This window comes from Coffea eugenioides, chromosome 2, assembly GCF_003713205.1.
Source record: "Coffea eugenioides isolate CCC68of chromosome 2, Ceug_1.0, whole genome shotgun sequence".
NCBI classification, from domain to species: Eukaryota; Viridiplantae; Streptophyta; class Magnoliopsida; order Gentianales; family Rubiaceae; genus Coffea; species Coffea eugenioides.
The window spans coordinates 27,301,695-27,327,962 of NC_040036.1; the positions used below are offsets into that span (position 1 = coordinate 27,301,695).

The 26,268-nt window shown below is 36.0% G+C and overlaps 3 protein-coding genes across 3 annotated transcripts; all 3 read left to right on the plus strand.

Moving 5' to 3' along the window:
• The first annotated feature begins 4,315 nt into the window (after positions 1–4,315).
• Positions 4,316–7,950, plus strand: LOC113763035 (probable dolichyl pyrophosphate Glc1Man9GlcNAc2 alpha-1,3-glucosyltransferase). The gene is made up of 4 exons (XM_027306718.1): positions 4,316–5,204; positions 5,848–6,054; positions 6,401–6,638; positions 7,430–7,950. The coding sequence occupies exons 1-4, from the start codon at positions 4,404–4,406 to the stop codon at positions 7,798–7,800; spliced, it is 1,617 nt and encodes a 538-aa protein (XP_027162519.1). The 5' UTR covers positions 4,316–4,403; the 3' UTR covers positions 7,801–7,950.
• Positions 7,951–10,323: 2,373 nt separating this feature from the next.
• On the plus strand, positions 10,324–16,157 carry LOC113762698. The gene is made up of 7 exons (XM_027306254.1): positions 10,324–10,637; positions 11,524–11,784; positions 11,855–12,451; positions 13,809–13,979; positions 14,829–14,974; positions 15,720–15,830; positions 15,917–16,157. Exons 1-7 carry the CDS (start codon positions 10,485–10,487, stop codon positions 15,996–15,998), a joined length of 1,521 nt encoding a protein of 506 aa, XP_027162055.1. The 5' UTR covers positions 10,324–10,484; the 3' UTR covers positions 15,999–16,157.
• Positions 16,158–24,486: 8,329 nt separating this feature from the next.
• Positions 24,487–25,844, plus strand: LOC113762039 (E3 ubiquitin-protein ligase ATL4). The gene is given in 2 exon segments (XM_027305281.1): positions 24,487–24,721; positions 24,724–25,844. Coding segments are annotated over 2 exon segments (1,116 nt in total). The 5' UTR covers positions 24,487–24,558; the 3' UTR covers positions 25,677–25,844.
• Positions 25,845–26,268: the final 424 nt, after the last annotated feature.

A 26,268-nucleotide genomic window follows, 5' to 3' on the forward strand; every position in this document is an offset into this window, starting at 1 on the left:
TGAATTGAGCTTGAGTCAAACTCAAAAAATTTAGATTGGAGATTGACTTGAATACCGGGTAATTTGAGTTATCTTTCAACTTAGTTAAGATGGACATGTTATTTCTTTTGGTAAAAATAAAACTTATTTAGAAAAATGTCTAAATGTTGGACTACAATAAAAGAGTATATCCAAATGGTAAGTTAGGTGTCATTTAGGATACTAATGAGTATCTCGCACCTGTTAGAAAAATTCTTAATAATTTGATTGTATAACGAAATAAAGTAATACCAAAAATTCTTATAATACCGCTCAAATCAAGCAAGAATTAAATTCTTCAGATGCGTCGACAATCTTAAAAGGTGCTGCACTTAATTTATGATCATACCTAGATACTCACATTCTTTTTCCGTCCGACTAATTTGTTGTTAATTTGCATAACACCTCTTTTTTTTTCCCCCTTTTTTAAGCCTTTTCCTTTTCCTTTCTTTTGTTCTTTGTTCTTTAGATTTTTGAGGACAATGTTGTTGAACATCGTAGAGAAAAGTATATCCTGGCCTACGGTCTCTGTTGAATAACACTAAACATTGAAACTGTATTCATCCATCTTTGACGAAATTAGAAAGATGCAGCTGCCAGTAATAATCCGTTCAGCCAAACAAATAAGATTCATAAATGTTAATTGAGGGAAAACAAGCTGCTGATCACGTTATCCCACACATAGACGGATAATAAAATGGAGTTTTCTAACGGGTACCCAATAAACACTCGTTAATACGCATACGTTCCACCCAATGTATCATGTATTTACACACGTTAATAATTATTATTTTTCCTTACATTTATACACATTCCACAATTAATCTCCTTGTATTTATATGTTTCCTTAATTAATCTAATGTTTCTAAAAATTTAACACCTGAATAATGAGTGCCCTAAAAGGGAGAACCAATGTCATTTATAGAAGAATATTCAGTGCACTTGACCAGAAAAAAGAAGAGGATAAGAAAATTCATTCCACTTGCCAATTACAAAAGGGAGATCCAATGTCCACCTGCAATTAATAATAGTCTCCCTCTCAAGGACCAAATCAAGAAGGAACAAAGAAGCAAACGTAGTCAAATTGTCATTAATATAAGTAAGAAGTAAGTTGGAACTAAAACAGGCCAAGTCAGAGTCTTTGATGATCGTCCTGCAAAATGGAAAACCAAAAAAGAGCTAGAGGAGCTAGCAAATGGTTCATGCGAACTGACAAACTTGTCTTTGGCTTTGCTCTTCGTAGGAAGGCAAACATGATAGTTTTTGTTTTCTTTGAACACACGGTATCTCCACCTTCAGTGAGACTAATTCAAATTTGGTCTAAGGAACGCTTGCAGAGTCTGACTCTTACTCAAGAATGATCGTCTGATCTAGAGTTTTTCAATGCGCCACATGCAGAAGTCAAATTTACGACCTCCCATTGGCATACATGATAGTTGATAGTTAATGCAATGAGGCGAGTACGAGTGCCAGTATGACTGAATTTCTTATGTTACGTTGTTCGAGTAAAGTCGACCTTAATTTTCTAATATAAGAGTTATGAACTAAGACAGCAATTTAGGAAGGATCCATGCATCAAAATGACCTTAAATGTAGACTTGATCGATCAAATTTAAATCTATTCAGCTCCGGATTTAAGAAATTAACATGCTACATCTCTAGTCAGCATGATTCCTACAAATCCAAATTGACACTAATGCGCCACTAATCATACCAATTTAGTAAATGGACACTAGATGTTTTCCGGATAATTGAACAATATAGAGTATTAACAGATAATCATGATAGCATCAATTGATGGTGACTACATTTGCAGGAAAGAGTTCCGAATAGATCCTTAATAAACTCAAGAAGATTAAGATCGATTTATTGCTTAATTTCTACGTACTAACAAGGAGATATTACAACTCAATATAATTAGTAAGTATTGAAAACCCAATCATGAAAGCTAAATGTTGAATTGAGTCAATCAGAAAGATGAAAAATGTACATCTCCATGCTGCATCAATGCATCTACATGCAGTCATGTATACAATACACCATCTGAAATAATCAGGCTTAAACTCCAAAGCAAACTCTCACAACTCACAAGCAAAGCATTCCAGCACAACAAAAATGAACAAAAGAAGATACAGAAAACTGAAAAGGCAGAAAAGAAGCCATCTAATCGTCGCCGCCACTGTCGTCGCTGCTGCTGTCACTTTCACTCTCCTCCTCCTCGTACTCGCTCTCACTATGTTCCTCGTGATGGTGCTCATCATGGCCGCCAGACCCGTGATTCTTTTCTTTCTTGTTTTTCTTCTTCTTCTTTTCATGGTGCTCATGGATCTTGTCTATGATCTTGTTCAGAACTTCATTAAGGTGGGGAAAAGCGTAAAACACGAAGAGTTTTGTTGGATAGTTGCATTATTGTTGTTATCACTCTTTCTGATGCTTTTGCTTAATACACCATTCCAACTTGCTATCCAGGTCCAGAAATGGAAACAAATACTGTGTGGTACAAACGGTGATGCCTTTAATCATAAATCAAATGACAACAAATTGCAGTTGACTTTTCGATTAGCATTCTCCTGTAGACAAGTTCTTTTTTTGTTGATAACATTTCCAACTTGGTGAGAGGTGATAATTATGCGAGTAAATACCACTACTTACTATTATTTTCTTTTATAGTATTAAGTATTGACTATTAAGATAGTCTGTGATGTACTTGGCTGTACAAATCGTTGACAAAACTTAAAGCCTTGACTTCAGTTGAGATCCCAAGCCGCGTCTTGAAAAGTCAAAAAGCCGAAGGTGGGTGAATGGACTCTAAAATCGATACCCCAATAAATATTCCGGACCTGTTTCTTTGCTACAAGTTGTACGAAATTAAATGGTTTTGTTGCACGCAATTCATGAATCATATTTAAGGGTAACCCATTCCCTTGACTTGGATTCTTGACTAATCACATAACATATTCCAAACTTGTTTCTTTGCTACGAGTTGTGGTTTTGATGCACGCAAATCCTGAATCATACTACCGCACTCCCTTGAGACCTGGATTCAAAACAATGTCGCCGAAGGACTAATCACATCCATGACCCAAACAATGTTTTTAAACTCGGACCGAAGAGTGAACCGAAAAATGTTCTAGTTCACAATTTGATCGGTTCGATCCCGATTCAAATGTTTAATAATTTTTTTACTCTTTTTAGTATTAATAATTTTGAATAAAACTAAAATGTTTATTTTAGAAAAAAAATACTTAATAAAAATCGGTTGAACCTTTCGATTTTTACCGGTTTAACCGATTCTTGACTGATTTTGATCAATTCAATTAATTCTTTGATTTTTTAAATTGAACCGGACCAGAGGTATTCAAAGAAAGAGAAAAAGAGAGAAAAATCACCGAAATGTTCAATAGCAAATAGAGTTTTAGACCTCTTTTAATTATCAAATTCGATATTTAAATTTAATAGATTTAAATCAATATTCAGACGTGCTTGATTTGTCTGGACAAAACTTAATTATTTCATCAAAAAAGTGATAAAATTGTTCATTTATCACAAATACACTCAAATGTTAAGATTTCAATATCGATACGATGATTTGGCTGTATCTACAGTATCCTCCCCGACATTGAACCAGCTTGAACTAAAAGGTCTTCAATGAAATACCGACCAGCTTTGAGATGACTATCTCTATCTAGTCCCAGATGGATGGCGTGGCGGGATATCACCATTAAAAGGCTAACCTCTCTAGTTCAAACATTTATTCATTTTAAATATCGAAAAGAGAACCATTTTTTGGATTCTGCAAAGTATCCTACTAGATTATTTGTGATTACAATTGTATACTGTTTTTCCCTTTCAGGACTCTGTACAATTAAGCAAGGTGAACACTTAATAACTTTGCAGTCTCAGATTAATTTGTGCACGGTGCTTTATTATCTAGCTTAATGGAAGATTTAACCTAATAGATACTTTAAATTATATACATGATTTTTTTATTTTATTTTTTTGTAGGCTCTTAGCATTGCCACAGTCCCCTAGTCTGCAAATTTTAAGAATTTAACAAAATTGGTGATACGGTCTAACAGCTGTGGATGGATTTCTCTGCAAAACTTGCTTAAGAGTTCAGTCAATTTAGAAGTTCCTTTGTTCGTCTTTTTCTTTTTCTTTTTCCTTTTTTGGTTAAATAACTTTCCCTAACAAAGGTTTTTTTGGAGGACTTGTTTCAGTATCTGAAAAATAAAGGGTGTAGGTGTAATTAGTTAAGAAGAGGGGAGCTTTCTCTAATTATGTCAAAACTCGACGGGGAAACATGATATTCTTCCATCAGATGAAACGTTAACATCTCCGCTCGGCAAGGCTGACGCCACCACCACTCCCCGCTTTCTACAGCCATGAACCACCGCAAACTCCACCACAACTCCACCACCCAGAACCAAAACCAAAACGAACAGATCCCAGCTGCCTCAATTCCAAAAACATGCGGAAACCAGCTCTACCACTTCCTCTGGTTCTCCCTGATCGCCACCTGCATAAAACTCCTACTAATTCCGGCATATCACAGCACAGATTTCGAGGTCCACCGCAACTGGCTAGCTCTTACCCATTCCCTCCCTCTCTCCCAATGGTACTCCGACGAGACCAGCCCATGGACCCTCGACTACCCACCATTCTTCGCCTACTTCGAATACTTCCTCTCCTTCTTCGCCTCTATGTTGGACCCCACCATCGTCCACCTCTCTGACGGCCTCAACTCTAAATCCCACCTAACCATCCTCTTCCAACGAGTCTCCGTTACCTTATCCGATGCTGTTTTGTTCTACGGAATTTACAGAATTACTCGGAAACTCGACCCCAAACAGAAATATCTCATCTGGGTTTTGGCTGTTTGGGCTCCCGGTTTGATTATTGTGGACCATCTGCATTTTCAGTATAATGGGTTTTTGCTGGGGATGCTTTTGATTTCGCTTTCAGCATTGGAGAATGGGGAGGACTTGTTGGGAGGGTTTGCTTTCGCGGTTTTGCTTTGTTTTAAGCACTTGTTTGCGGTGGCCGCGCCGGTTTACTTTGTGTATTTGTTGAGGCATTATTGCAGGGGTGGATTGGTTAAGGGGTTTGGGAGATTGGTGGTGATGGGGAGTCTGGTTGTGGCCGTTTTCGCGGCAGCTTATGGTCCTTTCGTGTACAATGGGCAGGTATTGCTTCTGACGAGATTTAATTTGGCTTGAATTTTTCTGTTTCGGCAGTTGTTTTAGGAGTATTTGCATGGAAGCCTGGTTTATGTTGCAATTTTGAAGAAACTAAACTGTTACAAGTATGCTACTTTCTGTAGTTTAATTACGCAGTAGAACGTCTGTTTTGCTTATTGTATTTACACATTCTGGAGAATATAAACTATGTGAAGATGTATGGGCTTTGAACTACGTAATGCTTTGGTTGATAGAAATATTTGAGCTTAAATTTTCTTCCTAGGCATCTATATTTTAAAGCTAAAGGCCATTTTGACGAAGAGCTAATGACTTGGTGATCATTGTTAGTTTTCTTTGTCTTAGGCTCTTGGCATAAGTTAATAAGTAAGAGGAGCTTTATTTGGTCATCGTGGAAGCTAGTACTGTCCCTGTGTTGGTTGTCAATTTCACACATATGTTTGTAGGCATGGTCAGGAAACTGTTTCACATGATTTAAAAAGTTTTAAGCTCTATTTCTATTAGTTGAAGTTTAACTGCTAATTTTAGTTTGTTGATCTAACATGTGGCTTGTGGAGCATAATTGTTAGGTATGTGCGTTATACTCACATATGTTTACAACTGGGATGAATTGTGAATATTGCCCTTGCAGATACATCAAGTTTTACGGCGCATGTTTCCTTTTGGGAGAGGACTCTGTCATGCTTATTGGGCTCCAAATTTCTGGGTGTTCTATATCATGTTCGATAAACTGCTTGCATTCTTGCTTGTAAAAATGGGGTTCCACGTCAAAGCACCAACAGCATCATTCACTGGTGGGCTAGTGGGGGACTCCTCACCTTTTGCAGTATTACCTACGGTAAATCCATTAGAAGTCTTATAATACATGCACTAAACCAAATATCTTTCAGTTTCTCCCTGTCAAGCTGATCAGTTAATTAATATACAATGATCTAAAATCCAATAATTTGCAGTATCTCTCCATTGTCCTGCAATTAGATACACAATGGGCCTAGAAATTAGAGGACTATCTGCGAAATATTTTTTATGCATTCCAAATTCTTGATCTATAGTTTTCATGGTTATGCTTGTAGAGAATGATTTGGCTGCGCACTTTTTCCGTAATTAATTTAACATTTCAATTTTCTATGTTTAGCTGCCAAGTTTTGGATTTACATAGCGTCTATTAACATAATGAATTGCAGATCACCCCATTGATTAGTTTGGTACTGGTCCTCCTTTCAATATCCCCTTGTCTTTTAAAGGCCTGGAGAGATCCCAAACCAAGTGCAGTTACTAGATTGGTGGCGTATGCTTATTCTTGTGGCTTTATGTTTGGGTGGCATGTTCATGAGAAGGCATCACTTCATTTTGTGATCCCTCTTGCAATCATTGCCTTGAAAAGTGTTGAGGATGCAAAGCATTACTTCTTTTTGTCTATAGGTATGTAACTTCGCTTGTTTATGTGCATGAGGAATTGTGCTCTTAGAACACAGCTCTAAATTTGATTATATGTGAGAAATTTCATTTGCTCAAACACTAATTGGAAGAGGGGACTCAATCCACGCCCTTGCATACTAATACACACCTACAATGCATTTTCTTTTTCTGGGAAACGATATGGTGTGGGATCTTATTGTGTTAGGCTTCTGATGAGAGCTACTGTTACTGGCTCATGCCGTGGCCCTTTTGTTGAATGGAAAAGACAGATGGACTTTTCGTTCTATTTTCTGATAGGTGTGTGATGCATTACGAGGAGTATGGAAGTACTATAAATTAATGAAATGGAATCTTTTTTTTTTTTTTTTCCTTTTTCTCTTTCTTGCTTTTTCACTTTCATGGCAGATTGTCTAGGCTTACACATTGCACGTTAGTAAATTGATTTGGAGTTTGTGTTTAACATCTGAAACACCATTGTGGTTTTTGAGTTTCTATGACATTACTTAGAAAATTGTCCTTGTATATGTTGAATTTTTTCCAAACAAACTAAAAGTGGGTATAGGACTATGAATCAGAACACCGACAATGGTGTAAACAGACAAGTCTGTGCACAACTTGAAAACCCCTAGACATGATTCATCTGCCTGCAGTACCGGTGGATAGAAGCAAGCAGCTCATCCAGTTCGAATGCAACTAGCAAACTTGCCTGCAACATCTTACTCTTGTTTCAGCTTTTCTCTCTTTGTGATTTGATATAGTTGAAGACTGACACTGCTCTGCTGCTTCATTTGCAGTATCCTGCTATTCATTGTTCCCTCTTTTATATGAAGCACAAGAGTATCCTATAAAAGTACTGCTACTGCTTTTACATGCTGCACTTATGTGGTTCGGATTGTCTTCGTATTTTGGAGCATATGTGCCTAAAGGGGATGAAAGATCTCATAGTAGTGCAGTAGTGAGGAATGCAGATTTTGTCATTGGATGGTTTGGGAAGTCTTATCTGATGGGCATGGTGGTAGTTGAGATATGCGGACAGTTCTTGCATCCTGTAGTTCTTGGAAATAAACTTCCCTTCCTACCTCTCATGATGATCTCTATATACAGTGGATTTGGAATGATGTACTCGTGGATTCGGCAACTAAGGTGGATTATTGGGTCCATTTAACTTATTTCTGTGTTAGTCAAAAGGTATTATCTGGAAAAATTTTGACGAATTTCCAGATAGTTGGCCTTCTGCATTTAAGTATTTTTGCCTTACACTTGCTGTAATACTTGCTTGAAGGTTAATAAACATCCTTCGGTTCCTGGGCTAGTACCTTAAAGCTTCTTTGAAAGAAAAGTTTTTAAAGTAAATTGTTTTAGACTGTGTTGGGCTAACTTTGTTCTGATGAACAGCAATGCTAAATTTCTTATGAAGTAGCAGCAAGATTTTGCCAAAGTGTACTTAGTCATGCAATTCTAACTTCTTGAACGTTTTCTACAAAATATTTCTTTTATTTTATGTGTTCTCTTCTCCGCCAAAAGTTTTCCAAAACCTGCATATTTGCCTTAAATCTTCTTTTCCTAGAATTTCCTGCAAATGAGCTTTGGTAGGGGAAGAAACCCTTTTTCACATAGACGATTTGCATTAATAAAACTAATTGTGAATCTCTAATCCATTCCATTCTTATTGAAACAAAAAGGGGCACATTTGCACATGAGATAAGTAGGCATCTTGTGTGATGTTCCAAGTAGAACAAAGGATTAAGTGGTGGGCTCCATAAATTGTTCAAATACAGATCATCCCTTTTTCTCATGCTTGTTGAGAATTTGGTGATCATAAGTAGGATTCAGTGCCTTTCATAGCCTACAAATGCACTAATTAAAAAAAGTAGAATCAATAATAATGATGTGAATGGATACCTTGAACTTGAATTGAACCATGCTCATGCTGGCTGGGCTGGGGTCAAATACAGAGAGACATCATTATCAACTAGTATTAATCTAGTACTATTACTATTAGGCGACGCGGTCTGGTTCGCTACTGTTTGTTTCAAGGAAAATTTCACTTTCACAATTCGCAATAGGTTAGGTGAGGCGTATTTGTCCAATCCCCCGTGGCTTCTTTATGTATGGTTAAATGCTTAAATAAAAGGACACTAAATTAGTACTACTTATTTATTGTATAGTGTGGACTGACTGTGGAGTAGGAAAATTGGATCCTCTTCTTCTTTATTCTTTTGCAGTACTTGGGAGATTTTTCAACAGAGAAATAATGGCGTATTTGTTATCTGTATGACTTTAATTGGCAAAATTGAACTGGAGTATATTGTGCACAATTTCTTTAGGAGCAATAATTACTACATAAATGTTATTACCACATTTTTCTTCTTCCTCTTTGTCTGAATTGAGTTGTGGACATAAAATCAGAATTGATAACCATCATGACATTCAAAATGTTTACAGGATGTATCACCACACTGTTTTCTCGGATTAATCTTCTGTATAATAACGATGCATACGCTGTCAGTTTTAGCTGCATGACACATTTGTTGAATTTGAATTTAAAATACAAATTTTACTTATATAACATGTATCTGACTATAATAATTTACTTGTACACATTATTATTAATGTATATAAAATTAACTCTTTTTTTTTTTCTTTTCTGGGTTTTGTTTTTTCACAAACAAGAAGATCAAGCTTGGCATCATTTGATTTAACCAAAACAACAGAAGGAGTAAAGTGAAAAATTTTGATAAATAAAGGAAATTAGCTCCATTACCAAGTGTCCAAGACGTAAAGGTGCAAAAAGAGCCACAAAAGTAGGAATTCTTTGAGTTTAGTATTTAAAACTAGAAAATGATGTTTGGATCTTGTTAAAAATTTTAAGTCATTTTAAAATTGTTGATTATTTGGAGAAGGAAACTTTTATAGGTATATACTTTTCTATAATGTGATATATGTAAATATGTGATAAAAAAATAAGCAAGAGTTACAAAACACAACAAAGGTGTTGAAAACAAAATACTTATTAAAAATCTCCAAAAATTCCTTCCAAACAAACCCTATTTATTGTTGGTCATATTCTTTGAATTAAGGTTAATTCTACAATATTTGAATTTCCACTTTTAACAAGTTGTATTATCTAAAATATATATCTGTATTCATACTCTATATATAAAGGAAGGGAAAAGAGGTTTGAGATAAGCATTCATTGTCATTTTATGAACCTTTATTTTTGGTCTTGTGAAAACTATTTTTATCTTAACTACCTGCACGCATTGTTAATATAACCACCCAGGACTATTTTATTTTGGACTATTTAAATATACGTTTTCAACATAATTATCCATAAGCATTATAACTACTAATATAGAATTATTTTATGAAAAAAAATTTAACAAATTAAACTTGGTTTCAGCAATAAAAATTTTACGTAAAATGTACGATCATAAATATTATACATTTCTTTATTGTTGGTGTTCTTGGATAAAATCTGTAGTAGAGGTGAATTATTAGCTCATTGGTGCAAGCAAATTGAACCTACTATTATACATAGCTGACAAAATGGAAAAGAAAACCATTTGCTCCTGATCAACAACTACATCCAAGTAATACTCTGATACAGTCGTATTACTCTACAAACGACCAAAATTGCAATTATTACTGGTAACTAGCAGCAGTATCAAGTAAAGGACTAGAAAAATTGTAAAAGCAGACGACGACTTTGTCTACTTCACCGTCACTTTTTTGGCTTTTGCTCTCTTTCTCTCTTCTCAACTCTCAGCTCTGCAGTCTCTTGCCACCCATTTTCATCATCTTCTTCTTCTACCTCAAGAATTTGCCTTTTTCTTTCCAAAACTCAACATGGGCTCAAGCGCCAGTCGCCGTATATCTCCGCCGTCAGAACCATCATCATCAAGAAAACCATCTGGGCCAGGGTCTAAACTCAAGAGCACCAAGTTTAAGCTCCCATCTTTCCTCATCTGTGGTTCCTCTTCTTCTCGATTACCAATTGAGGTACTATATGGAAAACTTCTGTAAATAGCCTACAAAATTTTTTTCCCTATATCTGCATAGGGAAAAAAATTAACTCTGGTTGTTTCTGTTCATGAATCTTTGAGAGAGTTGACCTCACTAAAAGACTAATATTGATGGTGATGTTTGAGATGACTCTGGTTGTTACATTTGTCTTGTGTCTGTTTGTATTTAGGGCGGAAATATTGGTTTAATTATCGATTACTGAAAGGCCTGTGGCTGTAAAATTTGCACATCTTGTTGATCATTCAGAGGGTGTTTTTCAGTTTGTGGTATTAGAAGTAGAAGTTGGTAAGCATGAATGAACACATCAAAATAAAAGACAGAGTAATATAATCCATATTTGGATTGAGCATGTTATTTGCTTCTTTTTTATTTTGGAAACTTTGTTGCTACAACTTCCATCAATTTTGGTTCTACCAAAGATGAGTGGAAAAATTTATAATTCGCGCCATCACCTTTTGAGGCAGTAAATGCAATACTTGATTGGCCCTGTACGTGAACCGAGTGTTTTTAGGGGGCAATGGAATTTAGGTGCGTCTCTAGTTGATGGTCAGCTGGATATCGTTGTCGTTGTTGAGTTCCCTATTGTGTAGAACATGTTTATTAGAGATTTAAGTTTTCATTGTATGGTTTTGTTTTCATCACAGACTTAATTACAACGGAACTTATAATAAAACAGTAGTTTTAATAGAACGATTTATTATGTTGGTGGTTCTTGTTGTTTTTATTCTCCTAGAAATCAGGTTCTGTCTACGTACTTGGGGAAGTCAGTTGATATCGAAAATGAAACTACCACTTTACTTTCCCTTTTTTTTTTTTTAACTTACATTGATGCATTATTACAACCCTCGATCTTCACTTGCAGTTTGATGATTATCCAAGGGGATCACCAACAATCAATTCTGTGGAAAATCTGACTCCTGATAGTTTTTCGGATTCAATAGCACAATCTTCTACAATATTTGGTTCAGAAGCTGGGTACACAAGTTCTGAACTTGAGACTGCAACTCCATCAAGCAGCAATGCCACTACTCAGAATGCCTCTCTAGAATATGCTATGCCAGATAGAGAAGCTAGTGGCCATCAGACATGTCATTCAAACCATACAGATTTAGTTCCCAATCAGGTAATTCCTATATTTTGTTCCTATTTACCAGATATGAGTAAGGTGACATGCTAGTATATCTTGTAAACAGGCATCTCAAAGTGTGATCCCTGCAAATGTGAGCATTTCAGAAAATGAACATGGGAGAAATGTTGCTCAAGAGGGCAGAAATTCATCTCCAGATGGCAATTGTTTTGAAAATCATGAGGTTGCAGTTCTGGGTTCTGAGATTTCTGATTCTAGGTCCCTTGCTTCTGCCCTTGATCCTTTAGGAAGTCTTCTTCTGTCTGGTAACAGTAATGCTGAAATGGACACGCCTTCCAGTTCAAGATTTCGTATGTCAGGTAGTGAGCAAGATCTTGGAAGAGGAGATTTGCTTCATCTTGATGTGGTGAGTATCCCTTCCAATATTTTATCTAGTAGCATTGCTGAAATAAGTAGCAGTCAAGCAAGAAGGAACAATAGGAGGCTATATTGGGAAGCTTTATCAAGACGAAGTTTTAGCAGGATTAGTGATTCCCCAACCATAGTTTTCGCCACAGGTCCTGCTGATGATCTAGGATCTGAGGACAGATGGCTTCTTAATTTGAGTGGTGATCTCCATTATGATGGTGTATTTCATGATTCTGTTTACCTGGGTGCTAGAAGTAATTTCAGAAGTGGTCGAAGATGGCTCTTAAGATCTGAGGTGATTTATCATTCCCTCCTGAATTTAATCTGTAAAAAATTTGATATGCAGAAACCCATATTGCATACTTGTTTGCTGGTTGAAAAGTTTATGACTTGTCTCAGAATTTATCAAGGAATATTATATCTGAATTCCAAGCTATCGCATCAGATAGAGTTGGTGCTTGGTCATTGAATTGGGATTTGCTCATGAATTTATGCATTTTGGCCTATCAGCATGTTGTTAAATTGATTCTGTTTTAGCCTTGTCTCGTAATCCATTAGTACATTATCAAATCGAAAATTTATTCTCGTTTCCAATTCTGAATCAGGCTGCTAACCTGAATTAATATCGGTATTTAGAATTCTTTGGCAGGATTGTATGTTTTGAAGATTTAAAAGGATAACTTCCAAGAGTTAAATGGCAATTCACTCATCCTGGTTGTCAAAGGCAAAAGGCAAATTCCTATGTCATGTTGCTTGGTGTTTAGATCATGCACCTTCCTGATCGAAGCAAGCACAAAAACACTTAAATGTATCATTTACAATCCAGAAGCTTGTTGGGAAAAAGATAACATTGATTTTGGAAAAAGGCAATTAGCTAGAAAATAAGGTAAACATGGACAAATTTAAAGTAGTAACAGTGCAAATGGTATCCTGCAACATTGAAACATGATGAGCACAAGTGACCATAACGAAAGGATGGGCAAATATTAAGCCTCTAAAGAAAATACATAATTTGCATTGTGGAAGAGCAGGAATTAGATTTTGTTATCTCTTGGTCATTGTCATTTAGGAAAATATTCATTCTTATAAGTTGATAATCTTCATCTCGAACCATATAGAGGAGGTCCTCATGCACCTCAAACCCAAGGTATCTAAGGGAAGTGAGGTTTCTGATATGTCCCTTTGGCTTGGAGCCTTGCTTACACTGCCTTTGACAATCATGTACATTAGGTGGATATTTATGTAATTATGTAGCTGAAATGTATTACGTGTGATGTATGACTCTAATTTGTATTGCATGTTTCACTTTCCCTTTATATAATTTTTGGTTTTTTATACATGAACTTCATTTGCTGATATATTAGATGTTTCATGCCTATTCTAGTCTGGTTTTGGTAATCTCTGGACATCATTATTATTGGATTCGAACAGAGTTTTCCTAGTGACATAGATTGCTAAGTTCATATGCATTTTGTACACATCATGGAGACATGCTTACATGTGTCTGTAGTGCTGACTCGTGTCCTGCTGAGGCAAGAAGGAAGAAGGAGATGCTAGTTGTCTTCAAACTATTTATATACAGCCTTTGAATTGTATTATTATATATTTGACCTTTTATTCAGTTGAAAGAGTACACCTTTCTTCACCTACAGATTTCAGAAAGAGTTCTTGGCCATGGTGAGGGAGGGCGACGAACTGATTTTTGTGCATCTGGTCTTCATCCTGACGGTACATGCTCCTGTGATTCATTCTTCTCAGCTGAAGAGTCTGGTACTCTTGCAAGTATTTCACGAATTATCATGCTCGCTGAAGCTCTGTTTGAGGTAGATCATTAAACTTTTTAGCTGCAGTGATTTTGAAGAGAAGATAAATGGTCAATATAAAACCTACTTATCGTTCCATGTTATACTCATAATTTTTCTAGATCATATTTTATTTCTTTCAACTTATTGAGTGTTCAATTTTGAAGACAAATTTTAGTAAAGAGTGGGCTTCCATCGCATTCAATAGACAGATACATAAAGCAATTATGAGATTGAGGATGACAATGTTGTTCAGTATTTGTATGAATTTGTGATCCAGAGAGTGTCCTGTTCTAGAGATTAGCCCCTCCTTGTCTCTGACAGTTTTAGTGTTTGGTACTTTTTACCTGGTTCTTGGTTTTGACAAAGAGTACTTGGAGTTAACTTGATCTGAAAGAAGATTCAAAACTCTAACGAACTTGAACTCAAGGGTTACTTTTCAATATCTCAAAAGGTTCCGTCTGCATTGATAACATTTCTAATTTAGCAATCAACAGCTTGCTTCTGGACCTGTTGTGGCTTTCTGTCATTGAGAGTATATGTAACAGATAGATTAACATAATATTAGTGATTTTGGAAAGACAAATGGAGAATTTTATTTAAATGCTAATTGTTTTTTAACATAAATCATATGTGTTTGACCTGTGACTGTGATGTAAAAGTAACACCACTTTTGTTTTTGTCATTTACCTTAGTTGTTGGGAAATGCTAGTCACAAGAAACAAACTGAAAACTGGATTTGCATGTCCAAGGGACACCAGAAGATTATGTATTTTATTCCTCTCTAGTCTCAATGTGCTCTAGTTCCTTGCATTGATTATTATTCAATTAAGTAAATAGGTTGAGCACATTATCTGCTCTGATCTCTAGGTTTTGGATGAGATTCATCGGCAGCCGTTATCACTCTCACTGTCAATGCTTACACTCCCAGCTCCAGAGTCGGTTGTAGACTCATTTCCTCTCAAATATCACACAAAAGTAGACGCAACTGCAACCAGGCCAGGCGATACACCACAGTAAGTCTGCTCAAGTTAGTGGATGGAGGATCCAACTTGCATTAATTTGGTTTGTTTTGCAAAGAATTCATGCTGTATGTGTCTTATGCAGGCTTTATTTGTGTAGTTACGTTCCCTTTAGCGCAAAGCATGTTTTAGGCCAGCTGACATGTAGATTGATATTATGGGGTTTATCATTCATTTATCTGTTCTTGCACGAAGAAACCATGGGAGTTAGGTGTACCATGGGCTTCAAGAATGATATTGCTAATCAACCAATGGAAAAGAAAAGGAGAGGGAGTAAATTTTTGTCACGAGAGATTTTCAGTTGTAGCTCGCCCATGTGTCCTCTGGTTGTGTTGACAGGTTTCTGCACCAGTGTCTGGCTTTTGTTTATATATGCATAATCAGGGAAAAGTAAAGATGAACAGGGGATTTATTCATATAATTGTGGTGCAGCTAAAATGTTTGAAATTGCATTGTCCAGAAATCTCTTAGGTTATACTTTCACTTTAGCCCATTAAATACTTTTGTCGGGTTCGTTGGGAACCTGTTGAGATCATCTAAATAACTTCCCTTCTCTAATGACAGGCTTTGTAGTTCGACTTATATGTTACTATGCAAGAGATTCAATTGTTTTCTGCATCCTAAGTTGCTTGTGAATTCTTTGTTCAAAAAACTAACTTGACACTAGCAGTTGTAGCATGGTACCTTACCATTCCATGGATTACTTCTCTACTGTGACAGAACACTCATGTTAATACAGGTGCTACATTTGTTTGGCCGAGTACGAGGAAGGGGACAAATTAAGGGTTCTTCCCTGCAAACACGAATACCATATGCCTTGTATTGATAAATGGCTAAAAGAAATAAATAGGTAAGTCCACCAACATTCTTTCTCCTGAAGCTCATTGTTTTCTGTACACCAATAGTCACTATTGCTCCTCTGTTGTGCTTCATCAGGGTATGTCCCCTCTGCAGATGCAATGTCTGTGAAGATCCAGAGCAAGATTCTGTTACAAATAATGGAATACCCTCTCAATGATACAACTGTAAATAGATATCTACACATGTATAAACATGAACGTAAAGTATGACAGCTTACATTCTATCTACCTAAGCTGAAAAAATGATCTTTTATATGTGTACTAGATGATATAAGCCAATGAATGTAATTCCATGGGCTAAAGCTTTTTCTATCTTCTGTTTATGTGTTGGTTTTTGGGCTAATTGCTGCTGCTGCAAAGTTCTTGCTAGTTTGGAGTCACTGTTGCTAGGTTTTAACTAAAGATTATGCGAAAAAACTGGTGTGTGTTGGAATTAGGGCTGCAAATGAATCGAGGCTCGCGAGCGGCTCGAGTCGAAATCGAGCTCGAACTCGAGCTCAAAATATTAAGCTCGTTAGCTCGCGATATATATATATATATATATATATATATATTTTTTTTTATTTTTTTATTTTAAGTATATATATATATTTTTTTATTTTAAGTACATATATACTATTATTTTTTTATTTTAATAGTAAAATTACATATATATCCTTAATATTTTATTATTTTATTAAGAAAAAAATTTTATTTTAATTTTTAAAAAAATAAAATAAAATAAAATATTTATTTTTTATTTTTTAAAAAAATAAGATAATTATTTTTTATTTTTTTCGAGCTCGAGCTTGAAATTGTCGGCTCGTCGAGTTCGAGCTTGAGTTCGAGTTTACTAAAATTAAGTGAAGATCCGGTTCGATTAGACCAAAACTCGATTCGACTCGACTCGTTTGCAGCCTAGTTGGAATGGCAAAACTGAGATGCAAAGGGAGAGAATTCAATCATTTAATACGCATGCAAAGAAATAGGCTCAGCTCTAAGGTGTTGTAGAGAAATGACATTCTTTATTAAATACAAATCGGTCTAAACAGGCAAAGGATTTTCTTTCTCCTTTTTACTAGCTATAAATAAGCAAGCCCAATTTATGTGAACTATAATAAACCATCTAAAGGAAACATATTAGTTGTGGGTTATTAAGCACTATAAACAAAATTAAATAAAATTTTTTGGGCAAAATCCGATTAGGAGAACAGTGTCTTAAAGAAGGCCCATTACTGACTTGGACATTTAGTCAGGTAATTCATTCTCAGCATGAAAAACTAACCTAAAATATGCAAAATACGATGGGCTTATGACCAGTTTCCGGCTATTTTATCATTCTTGCTTTTGTAAGTCTAAATTCATCTCACTCCTTTCCTTAACAGCTCTGCCTCTTTCTCACTATTTAAGAAAAAGAAAATGTCTGTCTTTATTTTAAAGGGTCAAACAGCACGAGTTCCAACAAAATCCGGCATTCTTGGAAGCCCTTGTTGCAAGCAGGAATGCAACTGGGCTCAGAAAGTCAGAATGCTAATGTGGAATTTATTAATCTTTGCCAGCTAAAGCTGCCAAGCTTGTGAGCTAACTCAAGTTTCATATCTCAAGTCTGAGTTCTTGAACACAATTTCACTTTCAATTACACCCTCTAACTTGTATCATCCAATCCATCCGTTCCGTCTTATTAATTTTACTGTAAGAATGTCTACGCTAAGATTTCAGTTAGTCGCCTATTAGCAGAATACGTCAATAAACTAATAATATTGCTGTATAATTTAAAAATTAAATTTCTTTTTTTTTTTTTTACACTGACGATATATACATTGGATGATGTGAATGAATCTTTAAGTTCTTACTTTACAAATGTGACATGCATTCACTCTCATTGACCTGTGCACCGTTGTATACACGAAAGATGAATCCATAATCTATACGCCCGGGCTTGTTGCTCACTCTTTTTAATAGAAAAATTGCACTCCTTTCAGAGCAGCATATGTAATGTGCATGCCAAAAACCCAAACCAGAAAGAGTAGCAAGAAAGCAAAATGATTATGCTGATATGTGTTTCTGAGCCTGCCCGCATGCGATTTTCTTCTGCTACATTTCGTATTGGGAAAGTTGATAAAAGGCTAAAGGCTGAGTTCCAAACATCCATCCAATAATACAATATCATACTCCAACACACGAGAAGAGTCATGAGTACTGTCTAATGATCGAGGTAGTTATCATCAATTAATGATTCTATTATTATATAGCAACAAGAATTATAGTACACTCACAAATCACAGTGGAGATAGTTTAGTAGCACTAATAGAAATTTTTTTTTCTATTAGTACCATAGTTATTTAAACCCGGCCCGGAAAGAGACCGGCGAAGAGAGGTGGGTCAACGGGTTACTGGGTTCAACGGTGGGTGATGGTTGAACCAGTGGGTCACTAAATATATTTAAATATTATATCTTATAATTTTTTATATAGGATATATGATATAAATTTTAATAAATAATGTCATAACAAATGCTCATTTGATTTTAATTTGCTATAGAATAATTAATTTATATAAGGAATCATCAAACATAAATTTTAATTAGTGATCCACCAAATTTTAAGTGTAAAATTTTATCTATGTTTAGTGTAATTATCTAGGTTTACTTACAAATTTTAAGTGCAAAAATTATTAAAAACAATATTTGTCTTTAAAATAAATTATGTAATATGTTATTTTTGAAATCTATTTTATAATTTATAGAATTTGGTGGTCATAAGTTTGTATTAAATGATTCCAAATAAATTTGTTTTGGAGAAATAAAAAAGAATAAAGATAAAATTGATAAAACATTCATATAGCATAAGAATGATAACTAATTAACATGCAACGAAGTAGCCTGGTGGGGAGCTTGTCATAAACCTTGCCCAAGGTCATAGGTTCGAATCCAGCCAACAACTTTGTAAAATTTTTTCCTCAAAACCAGTTTCTTCACAAAACCGGCCGGGTTTCCGGTTTAATCCGGTTGAACCACTGGGTCGTTGACTAGTCAACGGTTCTAGTGCTTAACCGATCTAATTAGGAACCCGGCCCAGTCTACTGGCGGGTACACCGGGTTGATCGGTTCGACCGCCGGGCCGGGCCGGGTTTTATAACTATGATTAGTACTATTATGTCATATATATATATTTATATATTAAAGATTATACAGAAGTCATGGTTGTATAATATGTCCATTTAGGCCGCAATTTCTGGGTCTGCAACATTTTAGTATTTCCACAGTTCTCCATGAGGAGCAGGAACAACTGTACTCTTGAAAGCTGTGTTTTTATCAGTAAATTTCTAAGTATATTTCTGATTGTTAAGTGGCGTGCATTGAGGAAAAAATTTCTACGTTTTCTATGAACATATTTTTTTTAATTATTTTTTTTTACTTTATATACATCAAATTGTTACAGTATATTTGTCTATAAAAACTCCAAAAGATATTAATCCAAACAGGACGGCCTACATGTACATGTCTTGACTAGGGGCTGGAGATCTTTTCTATCATTTTTGTGTTTTTACGAGTATCCCTTGCTTGGATTGTTAGTTCTCGCCAAAAATTTTTTACGTTTTTTATGAATGCATTTTCTAATCATCTTTTTACCTCACATACATCAAATCGCTATAATACATTTTTCTACAAAAACTCCTAAAAATAGCAATTCAAACAGCACTGGTGAAGATTTGATACACATTAAATAGAACCAAAATTGAAAAAATAAAAATCCTTTATTCTATCAATATATAGGTTAACTTTTTTTTTTCAGCTGGCTTGGTCTCTTAAGCGGTGATAATTGTACTAATATTATTGAGATTGCTATAAGATGAGTTTGACTTTAGAATACAAACCCAAACTCATTTAAGCTGGTCCAAAGTTGGGTATCATAATAGGGCAATTATGCGGGTGAATATTAATGCTTATTGACTCAATCCATCCAACAATCTGCAATAATCCCAGCTACTCCGCAGACGCTAAGGCTACCTAATTACTGTCATAGATCCGAGACCTGCATCTAGTACTGGACATCGATTAGCATCTAACTGTCCTTTTCTTGTTCATTAATTTTTGAAGGCAGAATAACTACACTAGGTCCACTAATTGTTAGTCGGTTGATTTATTGTTGAATAAAGTTTTCTACAAAGTTTCTAGGTTTCCCTTTCCTAGCTAGAGATTTTATTTTATTTTATTTTTTTTACAGAAATTTTAATTCTATTCATCTGCTGCACTAATGACAGCAAATACATCATCAAATGCGCCACAGAAAAACAGGTCTTAAGGATCTAAACACATCATAGTACACTTAATTTGATATTACTTATAAAAAAAAAGATTAACATTATATACACTGTTAGTGTAAATAATATTATAAGATACATGTGCAAAATTTAAATTTGAATTTCAAAATTTGTTATATGTCATCTATTCAACCGTGATAGTGTATACACTGACATTGTATATAAAATTTACTAAAAAAAAAAGAGTTAAAAAAATATATTGTGATTTGTTTTGTGCCGAAATCTTTAGTCTTTATGCTTGAAAAGAAGCCTTGAATGTAGAAAAAATGCCATTGGCTAACCCTACTAATACACACCAACACATCATATGTTAGCCTATCTATCCTCGTATATTTTTGTGTTGCAATCGTAGAAAGGAAGAATAACTGAAATTTTAGGCAAAGCATCAGGACTGGGTTCATTGTCGGTGTGCTTTGGCTGCTGCTTATATATGTATATCTTACGGCCCTTGATCATCATCTACCTACTTTCCAAAAGCTAGAAATTCTCCGGCAAGTCAACAATGCTTTTCTTTTTTTTCCTTCTTTTTTCATGGTAATGAGCAGAATTGGTGCTCCAAAAGATAGGTGCTACGTTGTTACTGTCATGCAAAAGTGAGGAGGGATTGATCTATTACGTGCAAGTATGAGAAAACTCTGGAAACCAAGTTGATTATTGATGCAGAATTGTTAGTTGGTTAATTAAAGAGGTTTCAGATGCACGCATGCAAAAAAGAAAGGGGAAAAATAAAAATAAAAACACATTGATATATATCCGAAACAAACCTGCAATTGGATATATATATATATATATATATATATATATATAGATTAATCTTTCCCATATTGACGGTGTATACACTGTCAGTATTGGATGAATGATAAGTATGTAAATTTTGAATTTAAAATTTAACTTTTGCACATATGTCATGAATCAAACGATGATAGTGTATACACTGTCAGTATATATACATATATATATATATATATATAGCTAATATGCATCGATAATTTTCGTTTTGCTGATAACTATCTCTCAAGTGTCTAAAAAATGGTTGATGATATTAGTTTTGGGTTATGATTAGAAGTATTTTTTTAAAAACTTTTTTCTTCTTTTTTGTTTATGGGAAGAAGTATATTTCTTTACGCCAAAATTAGATCCCAAAAGTATGTGCCGGGGAGAGGCACAATGTTTCTGTTGGCTGATAATGGGCAGAAGTTATGAAGTCAGGGAAAGATTAATGTGCAACATAATAGCAGGGACAAAACTGGCAAAGAATTGATGTGTTTTTCTAGTTGCAAAAACACAAGAATGTACAATACTCCCTCCGTCCCACTTTGATAGTCCTGTATTCCTTTTTCATCTGTCCCAAATTGTAGTCCACTTTCCAATTGAAAAATGTAGTTGTATTTTAATTTTTCTAAAATACCCTTATTCAATGTAAGTAGTTGTTATTATAAACCTACCCCGAGAGTTGATTCATTTTTTACCATCAATTCAAGTTTCCATAAAGTCGTACCATATTTAATGTGAGGGTATTTTAGGAAAATAGCAATCTAAATTTACTTTTCCAACAAAGTTAACTACTTTTTCTTAAACTGTGTGAAAAAAGAAACGGCACTATCAAAGTGGGATGGAGGAAGTAATAGAAATTTCACTGGATTAATTGAATGGAACTACAATTATCGAGTACAAAGATAAGTGAATGTCATTATAAAGGGGAAAGTGTTGGGAACATGGGGACAGATATACATACATACATAAATACACACACAAATATATATAGAGTAACTTTTAATGATTTTTAATTTGAGATAAATCAGCTTGCAAGCAGTAAAAGAGTCGATTCACTAAGACAATTAACTAGTAGTTAATACCTTAATTAACTTGCTTAGGTACATTAATCACTTGAGCTGGGAGAAATGAATGTAAAAGCAAGAACTTGAAGATGTTTCTATTAATTTAGAAGCTACAGAGACATTTTTGCCCTCGTATAAGACCAAGCCTAAGGTTCCATGTCACAAGGCCCATCGCCATGAATGCAAAATGCTGGTGTAGGTGAACAACAAATGAAAGCACGGCCAGATGATCATTTCAAAAACTTCCAGTTGTTGACTGGAAATGAGGTAAAATAATGGCTGGCCCCAGAATACTACAATTCGTAAATTAAGTTCCCATCTGGATTGCAAGTTTTTGGAGTTTTCGTAGAAAAATATATTATGGTGATATGATATATACGAGATAAAAAGGTGTGATTAAGAACTATGTAGAGAGAATATTTCGAAACTTTTCTAAGAAAAATCACAATCCAAATGTTGATTTTTTAAATCAGAATTTCTTGTATACAATGAAGTTTTAGCTTTATAACTCAAATTTCTCCCGCCCTTTCTGTGAAAATTGTTTGGATTGCATTTTTGTAGAAAAATTATCATAACACTTTTTTGAAATCTGATATATATGAGGTAAAAAATGATTAGAAAAATACTAAAAAAAATCTCCAACGACAATACAAAATTTGAATTAAAAATTCAACTTTTTACACATATATTATGAATCCAACGACAATACACTATCAGTATATACAAGATTTACTCTATTCTCAACAGTGTCCATAAAAGTCCTCAAGAAAACATATTCTTTTTCTGAATTTACATTTTCTGTGCTCAATGCATTCCAACTTCCAAAATAAGCACTTTTCTCCTTTTCTGTAGACGAATTCCAAAGAAAGTTTTGTATTTTTATTTTAATCGTTCTTCTTTTACTCCTAAGAAATAAAACTACACAGATTTGCAATTCATTTCATCGATTTGAAGTTTCTCATATTGCAAAGTTTTATACCACTCAAGCACTTAAGTCTTGATGGTGTTGGGAAATCAAGGATTCAACCCTTGCTTCCCACCAAAATTGCCACTATATCTATATGTGGCTTTCTCTGATGGAATTTCTACTCCCATCGGTTCTCTCTTCTCCTAAATTATGATAGTTTAGATTATAGGAATGTTACACTTGCGACAAAAAGAAAAGTTTCGATTTGATTTCCTCCCCTTCCCCACAAAAAAAAAAAAAAAAAAACAGTTAAGAGAAGCTTAGCATAAATATATATTTTATTCCCGTATGCCATTTCTTCTAGCGTAGCCTGATTCAGCAACAATTTAGCAACAGTGAAGGTTAGGGGTTGTTTGATCGATAATCAAGGGCAAGAGATCACGGGAAAACTGCAAGAATCCGCTACCCATTTCTTGCATTTCATCAGCAATTCAGTCTATTAACAACACAACACATGATTGCTGTAAAAGTTTGGGACATTGGAGATGACTGACTAAGACAGAGAGGGCTATAGAGCAAATCAATTCATTATTCATATTTCATCAACCACCTCCTTTTGTTTTGTACAGGTGAGTGGCTGCAGGGTTGTAAATGCTCCGACCCCAAACGCTTAAAAGCCTTGGATTCACATAATCTTGACCCTGTCCAAAGCAAACTAACTGGAAAAGCAGGAAACTTCATGCTGCGAGATTAAAAAAAAAAGACATAATTGTAACCTCTTTCTGAGAACATAAAAAAGAGGGGTTGAGAATCGTTTTCTATCAAAGTCCAAATACATATGCTACTTCCAGTTTCTAATTCAGATAACCGGTGGGTTATTAAAAGAAGAAACAAGAAAAAACTACTACTATTAAGGGCTCAAAGACTCATCATTTTTTGTCTTTGCCTTTGGTAATTTAAAACAGTCTACTCAAATGACCAAATCCAGAAGCAGTAAATGCAGGAGGCATTCGGCCGGCCATTTGACACCGCTCTGCAGCCTCCTGAAACGCTCTTCCTTCCTGCCCCGCCTGCCCTACGTTTCATTCAATTCCCAGTCCCCGCCTTTCTTCCTCCCCTTCCCAGCTCCATGGCCTGATACCCACCCCCCCCCCCCCTCCTCTCCCGAACACCCCCTAAAAGCCCCATCCCATTTTACCAACCACTCCACACCCACACAAACAAACTAAAAACACACCCATTAACACCCACACAGAGGCAGAAACCACTATTACATTCCACCATGACCAACCACCCAAATACACCAAAGCCATTCCAATTCCCCAACCCAACCCAAACGACAAAGAATCTCCACTTCCTCATTTTCTTCTTCTTCTTTCTAATACTAGTAGTAGTTTAAGTACTGTAGCAGTAGAATCAATAATATTTCCTGACACGTGCCACTCACGTGTCCTTCAGAAAAAACATCCAACCCACCCAGCCCACCATTAATTTCATCCTCACTCCTCTCCCTCATCTTCCCCTCACCGGTCCCCTCCGTCCCTCATAAATACTCACCACGTCTCCCTCCCCTACCCACCCCCCCATCCCCATAAACTTCTTCAACATTTACTTGCCTAATTTCACCATTTAAGTCTCCGACAAAAAGGAAAAAAAAAAGAAGAAAATAAGATGTCCTTTTTATATCCACCGCCACCTCCTCCCCCAATCACAACCGCCAGCCCCGGCGGCTCATCTTCCACCACCATCGTCATCCCTCATCCTCAGTATGACAGCTCCATTCACGCTGACGTCATGAACGACACCTCACCTTCCCCTTCCCCCTCTGCCTCATCATCATCGTCATCATCGTCATTGCTTCTGCTATTATCGTCTCCGCCTCCATCTACCTCCTTCTCCGCTTCCTCTCCCGCCGTTGCCACCGCACTTTCCGCACATTTTCTTCCACTTCAGTCGCGGATGACGTCGTGTTGCAGAACCGGCGAATTTCGGTTTCTGGATGCGTAGACGACCGTCGTGTAGCGGATAGCAGCTTGTTCGACTCGTTGCCGCTTTTCACTTTCGGCTCCGTCACGGGAAAGCTCGCCGCCGGGGATTGCGCTGTCTGCCTTTCGAAATTTGAGCCCCAGGATCAACTCCGACTGCTACCTCTGTGTTGTCACGCGTTTCATGCTCATTGTATTGACACGTGGCTTGCCTCCAACTTGACTTGTCCTCTCTGCCGGATTGCTGTAAATGCATCAGATGCCGACGTACTCAGCAAAATCATCGCCTCCTCTGAAGGTACTCAAAGGAACAATGATATGAATAGCAATGGAAATAACAACGTGAACAGAAGCGGCAGTTTCAGGGTCGAGATAGGTAGTATAAGTAGCCGGCGAGGAACATCTGACACCTCGGGAGACGGTCGGAGGTCCTATTCTATCGGTTCATTTGATTACATCGTCGACGACGGATGTGAGGTTCCGGTTGACTCGACGCATCACAGAGGCGTCTCTGATTGTACTTCGACGGACAAGGAGTCCTTTGGCATTCCCGTTACTGGTCCTCCGGGAGAGAGTTTGGCTGCAGAGGTGGCCAGCGGTCGGAGTTGGCTTAGAGATTACGTGGACAGGTTGAGTTCTTTCTCGTTCTCTTCTCGTACCATGTCGTTCCGGAGCTCCGGGAGGTACATGTTCGGAAGCAGTCGCCGGAACGACGTGGTCGTCCCCGTCGCGGACCTGGAGGCGAATCCGAATCCAATAGGGGAGGAGATTGGCGAGTATTTTCGGTGGCTATCAGGGGTATGAATTGTAAAATTCAATTACAGGTCAAGGGCAACTTAGTCTATTCACAATACACAGACGGTTACCCATTTTTGCTGCATCCACTCCCTTTCTTTTAATTTCTCTTTTCCCTGAAGTGGATCTAGCAAAAAGTACAATGTAGATAGTGCTCATTAGCCACTTATTTTATTTTTTCCATTTTCTTTATATATATATATATTTTTTAAAACCTGGCGTTGATTACTTATCAAGTCAAACCATAATCATACTAATTCTTTTCAACTTTTAATTTCACAAAGGGAATGGGTTTTGGCAAAATTTGTGGAGTGATTGATGGGCAATTAGTCCGATTGCTTGCTGGTGGTTGTATTGAATTAGATGGTGAATTTTATTTTTTTTTTTAATTTTTAGCAAAATTAAGGGGGTGATTTAGTTACAATAAAGAGAAAATTGGTCCTAATTAGCAAATATCGTTTTGAATTGAATTTTAAAAACTTACTTAATTTTTGTTGATTCAGATTTATTGGAGTGTAGTAGTACTAATATATATAGTAGTACCACTGGGACGTAGTTGAACTTGGTAAGCTAAAAGTTTTGGTCAAAACTTTGATAGATA

Excerpts from the sequence above, each read along its gene's own strand:
- LOC113762698 (XM_027306254.1), top strand. The coding sequence starts at position 10,485 with ATGGGCTCAAGCGCCAGTCGCCGTATATCTCCGCCGTCAGAACCATCA. Across the intron at positions 13,980-14,828 it reads TCGCTGAAGCTCTGTTTGAG|GTTTTGGATGAGATTCATCG; the intron begins GTAGATCATTAA and ends TCTGATCTCTAG. Across the intron at positions 14,975-15,719 it reads AGGCCAGGCGATACACCACA|GTGCTACATTTGTTTGGCCG; the intron begins GTAAGTCTGCTC and ends ATGTTAATACAG.
- LOC113763035 (XM_027306718.1), top strand. The coding sequence starts at position 4,404 with ATGAACCACCGCAAACTCCACCACAACTCCACCACCCAGAACCAAAAC. Across the intron at positions 5,205-5,847 it reads CTTTCGTGTACAATGGGCAG|ATACATCAAGTTTTACGGCG; the intron begins GTATTGCTTCTG and ends TTGCCCTTGCAG. Across the intron at positions 6,055-6,400 it reads CTTTTGCAGTATTACCTACG|ATCACCCCATTGATTAGTTT; the intron begins GTAAATCCATTA and ends AATGAATTGCAG.